Source organism: Carex rostrata, chromosome 31, assembly GCF_964058835.1.
Source record: "Carex rostrata chromosome 31, lpCarRost1.2, whole genome shotgun sequence".
Lineage (NCBI taxonomy): Eukaryota > Viridiplantae > Streptophyta > Magnoliopsida > Poales > Cyperaceae > Carex > Carex rostrata.
This window is the reverse complement of record NC_135948.1, coordinates 2,383,308-2,391,820: the sequence shown is the minus strand read 5'-3', so window position 1 is coordinate 2,391,820 and position 8,513 is coordinate 2,383,308. Positions and strand designations below refer to the sequence as shown.

Genomic DNA, 8,513 nt, shown 5'->3' with positions numbered 1-8,513 from the left:
TAAGCACACAAGTTCATGTAATTGTAAACATTATTAGTAATTTATTAAAGTGGTGCGTTTAGATGAAACAAAGAATAGCTCGGAATAGCAGCTAACTCGAGCTATTCCTTTGTTGAGAATAGCATTTTTTTCACCCAAACGTGTTGTGTTGAGAACAGCTCGCCAGAAATAGCAGCTATTCCTGAGTTAGCGTTATTCCTGTGTCACCAAAATGCACCCAATTAAGCACCGTTCCAATTTTAATATTTTCTTTTAATAATATCAAAGCCATCTAAATCATTGTAATTTATTCTTCAATCTGTGAAATTCATTCAATAATTAAAATGTTTGATTTTTTGTTTTAGTAAAATTTGGAAGTCAAGCTACCCAACTATTTAATATCCACAAGAAAAAGGGATTCCCATCCAGGCTTCGAACCTGCGACCTCCACACACAGAGAGCACTGGCTTTGTCACTGGACAAAAATAAATATTTGATTTTATATTTCATAATTAGTCTTATAAATCAATTGCAATTATTGATATAACATTTTATAGAATATTACTAAATAAAAAAGGTTATTAAATTAACATATTTTTGTTATATCGTGATTTGATTTTGTTTAATCGAAATTTATTGACACCAAATTTGTTCTTTTGATGTCAGAATTGTAGCTTCTGTTTGGATTATTTCTGAGTGCGACTCAGTAGCCTTAAAATTTAAATCAATTTGACCCAATACTAAAGCTTGGGCCCAGTTGGGTTGTTGGTTTATGGATTCAGGTTTAGATCAAGACCCATTTTGATTCAGATTTAGAGGAGTAAAGCCTATTCAATTAGTTAGAGGAGTAATGCATATTTTAAGTGGATCATAATTTACCATTTCTACCCTTGTTATAGCCAGTTCCCAAGTGGGAAATTAAACAGAGATAGAAACAAAATCAATTTGTTGAAATGAGGAAAGTTTTATGGGCTTAGTTGTAGCCTACACATTACTTTGACAAACAGAGATAATAAGGCCTGTATGTAAATCCATTGATATTGGCATCCATCGGATTAGAGGCTTTTATCCACTTTATTAAATAAACTTATCTGCAATTTTTTCTTGGAATAGACTCTTTCTTGCAAACATGGGAAGCATTCCCTTTATGTATATATTTTTTTTAAACCAATTTCTTATCTCTTAACACTTGCAAGACTATAAAAGCTACAGTGCTGCTATCAGCGCTATAGCGGCGCTATATGGCCATAGCACCATTTTTTTAACCATACCGCTAGCACGCTATTTTGCATAAAAGTAATGTATGTTTTTTTTTGTCATGAACAATGAGCAATTCCTAGGTTACCTGTTGTTAACAATTCTTAGCTACTTCAGACTCAACTAATCAAAATTAACTGGGATAAATTTAAAGGATAACTAGAGTGAAAAAAACGTGTTGTGTCGTAACCAAGTGAACAGTGATCTGTGTCATGCCTTGACCAAAATGTCAAGGGGATGGTCACGGTACGCGAGTCATGCATTGACTCGCGTGCCGTGACTATTTACGTGTCGTGTCCAAACGTAACTGATTACGTTTCTCACGTTTAACTATTTTTTCATAATTTAAGTTAGTTTCTTCAAGATTCACTATTTGATTAAGATATAATGGTCCTAATTACACGTGATTCGCGTGATTACTTGCCGTACCATGCTGTGATCGGATCTTTCATGTACTGTGACCGAATCTTTTGCGTGCCGTGTCATGACTAAAATATCAAAAAATAATCACGACACAAAATAGTAACACGTATCGTGACGTTGCATATAGGAATAATCTTCGCCGTGTCATTTTTCTCAAACTAAGGATAACCGATAACGTGTTGATTCTTTTTCAATGGTAAACATAATTTGCGTACGCGAACGAAAAGAAAAAAAATCCTGACATAGATGAGGTTCTTTGTGAATAGTTCTTGATGCCACATCATGTGGCGAGTCATGAAGGGGAGACATTAGTTTTTCATAGGAAAATTTGGTATATACTCATCTAAACATTGCTATTTGGAAATTTCCTCATCCAAACCATAAATTGGTATAATTTCTCACCAAAAATTCGATTCATTGTTTTTCTCGCTACAAATAAATTGAACAATAAAACTAGATAGAATAATACTTGGACTAAAATTCAATGCAACCAGTGGCATACATTTGAGAGTATCACAGATAAATTGTAACAGAGAATCTGGACTTGACATGGACCGGGTCTGAGGCGTTATTATTAGGGGTGGGGACCACTTAGCCGTCACCTTTTTACTTTTTTAGAACTCACGTCCCAGTTCTCGGTTGCGTATCCTCTGAGATATCTCAACTTTTGCGTGACCGACGTGTCCGGTGCCTATTCGGGCTGATGTAGGTGGTCATTACTATGTGTGCTTTGAGATTCGTGCAGAACGTATTTAAACGGTTAGGATTTTCCAAAAAGTCACGCAAAATATGAGATATCTCAGAGGATGCGAATTCCCAGTTCTCACGGTCGCAATCAGATCCAGTGCAATACCTGACTGCGTTCAATTTGATCTAAGTTGTCAGTTTTAAATTGGCACGAATCGTAAAACTAATCCCCTTATCTACATAGGCTGATAGGCATAGAATTCCTATCGTTCGGCTGGAAGCTCATAGGAGCTCATTTTAATCAGTTATTGTACTCATTGTATCTGACAGTTTTGGCTTCTGGCGCAATCGCCCTGCCCCTGCTATTCCAGCGCCGAGCAAAAATTCTAGGTGCACCTGGATTATTTTTCCTATAATAGGAAAATGACAAATGATACAGAAAGACAATTGACCGTATTCCTAGCTAGGAAACAAATAAAGGCAAATGCTTATGTGCATACAAGGACCTATTTGTAAAATGAACATATTTTTATTTTCAAAGTTCAAACAGTCGATCCGAACCGTTCAACTTGTTCTCCATATTAATATGTGCTTGGAGACCAAATTTTACATTTTTCTGAATTTTTTTACTATTTATTAAAATGGGTACAAAATTCAATGGTCTGAATTTGATATAGCTATTGTAGATTTTCAGAAGAGAATTTGTAACACAAATATTATTTCTGAATATAGTAGTACAGAAAGAACAATCATATACGTATAAAAGCTCTTAAGAAATTGTTAGTTTGAATATGTATATATATAGTACTTTCAAAGTTAGATAATTACCATTTTTATATGAATAGAAACATTATTTTTAGATTTTAGTGATTACATCTCAAGTTTTTCAAGTGAAGACGTGAGTTCAAAATCTAACCTAAACTGTTTGTTGATAACAAAGTGAAACCTGAATTATTTCTTTACTTCATAAAACAAAAATGTAGCGTTTTGACGCTGAATGCTACAATATCAAAATACCTAATATTATATATATAATTTTAGTCTTTATCCTAAATTAAAAATAAAAATTGCTCCACACAAATATAAAATTTTGCATCTTGAAAATCATGATCTAGAAAAACAATGAGATGATTACCAATACTACACAATACTCGTGCCTTTTTTTCTTTTATCCCACGTGTGTGTCGATCTTTTTCTCTAATTTTCTCATAAAGTTATATTGATATGGACTCAGCTAAAGTAGAGCAATTCAAAGTTTCTTCTCATACAAGTTAAAGTATATTTTGGTACATTGAACTTTACCACAATAAAGATAGGATTTATAATTTTGAATAATCATTATAAATACATAATTCCATCGATTATCTACTTTTAGAAAATCACATTTGACTACACATCTTATTGATAATCAACTAGAATCAGACAATACACCACTGTAAAATGTGGATAGAAAGATAATTGACAAAAAAAAATGACATGATCATCGTCCAATTTTGAAAAAAAGACGGTGCCGTCCATCCAAAAAAGACAAATCAGAAGTAGTTGGGTATTTCTCATGGACCAAGTTCATCCAGTAACTAACACGGGAGCCCGCTAGCGCTGATCGAGTACGCATCGTGGCAGATGTATCCGGATATACCTTCCGTTGGCGCTCTCCTTTCTTTCTTTCGTTCGTTTCTTTCTTTCTTCTATTTCGCTTCTCCATCCTAATCATTAACCCACCCACTTCTCTATTCTTCTCTCCTCCCTTTCCCCTTCTGTACTCCTATTCATATCCTTACACCTTACCCTACAAGCGAAGCAATATACACACTGCCGCCCAAATCTCATCATAAATTCACCTCCCTTCATCTCATCATGGAGTTCCTCTTCGACCTCCTTTTAACTGCCTTCTTCTCCCTCCTCTTCGCCTTTTTCCTTTCCAAGCTCTTCTCCCCTTCCAACTCTAGCTCCGCCTCCACTTCCTCCGATGACACTGCAGACGTCATCTCTGGTGGGGCCCGGTTCACAGAGGAAGATCTTCCCGATGAGACCAGAGCTCCACGATTGCGGGAAGGTGAAGACTTGCAAGAGGAGAAGATTATTGAAGTGGATAAGGTGGTCGAGAAGGAGGCGGCGAGAGGATTTCTTGCCGAGGAAGGAAGGTCTGAGCTCAGCGATTCGGTTGGAATTGGCGGTGGTAAGGTGATGATGTGTGAGGGAACTGAAGAGAGAAGTGATGACTTTGTAAGCGATGTCGAGTTTGAAAAAGAGAAGGTTGATCGCGGATTGGTGCAAAAGTATGAGAGCTTTGAGTTGGAGACATCGATCAGTTCTGACAAAGAAAAGGAATCGTGTGTAAGTGACCTTGGAGATGGTAAAGTATCTCAGAGCTCCGATTTGACCTTCCTACAGGATCAAAGTTTCGTTCTCCAAGAAAGGAGCTTTAGGGAGGTTGAATTAAGTGAACCTGAAGTAAGAAAGGACAGAGACAATTTATGCGAAGTAGAGGGTTCAATAGACAAAATGCCCAGAGAGGTTGAACTTCCAATAGAGGAAGAAAGCTGTTTAAGAGAAGAACTTGAATTCAAGATAGCCAGCCAAGGTTCAGTTATTGTGCACCAGGAAATTTCACAAGAGGCAGTAGGATCTGTCCAAGTTGTGAAGGCAGAGACTGAGGAACATAATTTATGTGAAGTAGAAGGACCTATTAGTAAAACATCCACTGAGGGTGATTCCTATTTGAAGAAATTAACTGTGCCTCAAGAAATCTCAGTAGAAGCAATAGAACCCAGTGAACAGAAGAAAGGAGCAGAAACAATAGAGTCTAGTGAACAGAAGAAGGGAGAAGAAGAAGAAGAAGAAGAAGATAATTTATTCCAAGCTGAGGGGCCTACTAGCAAAATAATCCAATTCGTTGGAGATGGAAAAAATGAGAAAGAAAAGGCATTTATTGAGGAAGAAGGATGGGAAGGTATAGAGAGGACTGACATAGAGAAGCAATTTGCTGTGGCAGCTGGTTATGCAACCAGTGAGTATGGCACTGATGCACTGTCAAAGGTTAACAATGAGGTGCAGTTGCAATTGTATGGTTTGCACAAGGTTGCCACAGAGGGACCTTGTTACGAGTCTCATCCCTTGGCTTTAAGGGCCTCCACTCGGGCCAAATGGTATGTATTTCATTATTTTTTCTCTCACTTGTGTGATTAATTGATAAAAATATAGAATGTCAGCAATGTCCTTATATTTTGCCATTCAGAAAAATAGAGAGAAGTGTGGTTTTCCAATTTGGTGCATATTATTGGCTATGTTCAGAATTAATGCAATTAGATAACCCAAAAAGTCAAAAATACAAGGAATATTTAATAGCAAATGGACATTGTTTGCACAGGTACCGTATCAGTACTGTCATAACCACCTTTTTTACTGAAAATTTTGTAGCTTGTGAATATATTCTGTATAGAGTTTCTTGGTTGAAGTGCAAATTTGATTTGAAATTCATAAATTATAGGAAAACTGCTGAACCACCAAGTTTAAGCACCACTTATCTCTTTACATATTGTGTTTTCTGGTTGCTTTATTTTATATTTTTTCCTATTCTCTGCATTTAGGTATGCTTGGCAAAAATTGGGCAATATGAATCCAGAGGCAGCAATGGAAGAGTATATGACTCTTCTCAGCAAAAATGTACCTGATTGGTTTGAGCAACCAGTAGTAAGTTCTATACATGAAAAAAGGATAATATGATTAAATTTTTTTGATTCTCTTGGTAATTAGTGTGAAGTACATTGTTAATTGATTAATAACATTGAAAGCTGCCGGTTCCTTTACACTAAGGTTGGTTTAAAGAGTGAATTCAGCTAAATTTTGGGTTCTAATATCAATTCTTTTTCCTGAATATTGAATGGTAGAACAAACTAGAACCAAATCAGTGGATTTCTTGTAGTAGTGTTCCTTTATCAACTATAATCTGGTAAAATTGCCTTGGCTATTTAGCTTTACAAGTGCTGATTTAGGTGTTTGGAATGCACATTTTAGTTTGCATAGTAATGCTGCACCGACCAGGAACAAACTCCTTTTTTTAATCCCTCTATTAACAACGACAAGAGAAATTATGCAGACAGTAAAAATTTTTTTTGGTAGGATGAATGTAATAAACTAATGTTATAATTTCATTCTCTTTTTATAGGGAGACATTGTATATAAGGTGTCTGACGAACTAACAATTGAAAGGTACACTCTCTCACCAAACAATTTCTTATGTCAAATAGCTTACCAGACCTGTGTGTCAAGCATTGAAAACTGTAGATTGATGTGTATTTTAATTTTTGCCCTTGTGAAACTTAACGTGCCTTTTTTTTTTTTTTTTTTTTACAATGATCAAACCTTAAAAGTAATTGGTACAATTTCTTACCTTGCAGTGGTTCTTGCATTGAGGGTTACGCAGCTTTTGGTTCTGTTACTTCTCTATCCGCAGAGAAAGGTGACTGTATTGATTGGCTGGTACCTATGGGCACCATGTATTATCTGCATTTTAGCATTTAGAGTGTAATTTGTATTCTGGTAAAATAAATTTTGCCCCACAACAAATAATCCAAATTAAAAGACCCAATTAAACAGTTAATTTTAGAAGTGATGAAAGTGTTATAGCCAACATAAGCTTACAACCTTGCACTGTGCTGGTCGGCCGCACGGCGTCTGGTTTATTAGGTTGGGGTGCCCCCAGGTTGGTTTGGGAGTTGGCACATATCTTGATGAGACAACATGGCTCATCAGATCCATGCTGCAAAATTAGTAGTTCTTAGAAAGGTTTTCAATTCTTACCAATACATAAGAGTTCAATTTGGAGCATCCCTGTAGTATTAGTATCTATAGCCTTGTATCGAATACTTGTAGATGCATCTTCTTCAGCAAATATCAACAACAAATTATCTGTTTATTTGAAGATGCCCAACTCTTAACTAATATCATTTCCTTTCTTTCGGAATTTGTAGGTACTGAATCACATGCTCTATCCAATGAAATGTGACCTTGATATATATTATTGATTGAGCCTATTATCATGGCAATTAGCGTGTGATTGGTATATTTAACTGTGTATATAGTGTGTGAATAATTAACAATTTATTGTGGCTTATTTATTGTTCGGCTGTTGCAGTCCATTATTCCTTTGTTAATCCTAGGTAAAGTATACTGTAGTGATGTTGTAAATAGATTACCACCTAGTAAGGACATGCATCACAGTTGATGCTTTGAAGGAACTGTCTAAAGGTTTGGGTGCAGATCTTTTGTTCTGATTGGTTGATTGATGAGGGTTGCATCCAGTCGACTTCTTTATCTAACAATTTTTCCTTAAAAATTAAGGCCCACTTTTCACGAAACGGCTGAATGGGTGATTTTACCTACTACCTACCTAGGCCCAAAATCTCAAGTTTAATCCATGAAACAAGAACCCTTGCTAAATAAGCCCAAAAATTATTATGCAATCAGGTGGGCCATGACCTTTTTGTTTCTACGCTCGGACCTTCAGCGATGTAACTGTTGTGGCGTAGCCTGGCGGATAGCCTGCCTCGTTTAAAACGAAACCCCGCTTAGAATGAAAGTTTTTGTTTGGATGCTCGTCTGCTCGTCAAAAATATTTTTTTTAACCTGGGAAAGAATACAAGTGTTATTCATCCTGTTTAGTTGAGACCTAAAAAGTGGAATAAGGAGTTTAGGCCTCGTTATTCCACCAAACGTGTTTTAATTGAGCCGGACTAAGATGACATAAGACGATCTTTAGGCCGGCCTAAATTAAACCACCTCACATGGTGGTTTAATTTTTATTCCACCTCATGGCCTAACTTAAATGATTATAATAATATTTTATTTGTATATAATTAGTATATTATTATTAATAATTATATAATTAATATCTTATATTGTTAATATATTAAATAATTAATATCCTTTTATTAATAATTATTATTAATAAGTAATTATATAATTATTATGTTATGTTGTTAATATATTAGATAATTATTATATAATATTGTAATATATTATAGTTATTATTAATATATTAATATTGTGTAATTAGTATCTTATTAACAATAAATAACTATATAATTAATATGTTATATTGTTAATATATTAAATTATTATTATAATAATATAATAATATTTTATAGTTATTATTAATATATCAA

At 35.0% G+C, this 8,513-nt stretch overlaps 1 protein-coding gene across 2 annotated transcripts; it reads left to right on the top strand.

Moving 5' to 3' along the window:
• Positions 1-4,022: 4,022 nt before the first annotated feature.
• Positions 4,023-7,607, top strand: LOC144547430 (uncharacterized). 2 transcript variants are annotated; one of them, XM_078296084.1, is made up of 5 exons: positions 4,023-5,495; positions 5,937-6,039; positions 6,515-6,558; positions 6,747-6,808; positions 7,320-7,607. In XM_078296084.1, the coding sequence occupies exons 1-5, from the start codon at positions 4,204-4,206 to the stop codon at positions 7,352-7,354; spliced, it is 1,536 nt and encodes a 511-aa protein (XP_078152210.1). In that variant the 5' UTR covers positions 4,023-4,203; the 3' UTR covers positions 7,355-7,607. The 2 variants fall into 2 exon arrangements, with proteins under 2 accessions (XP_078152210.1, XP_078152209.1); XM_078296083.1 differs by lacking the exon at positions 7,320-7,607 and having other exon boundaries at positions 4,031-5,495; positions 6,747-7,013.
• The last annotated feature ends 906 nt before the right edge of the window (positions 7,608-8,513 follow it).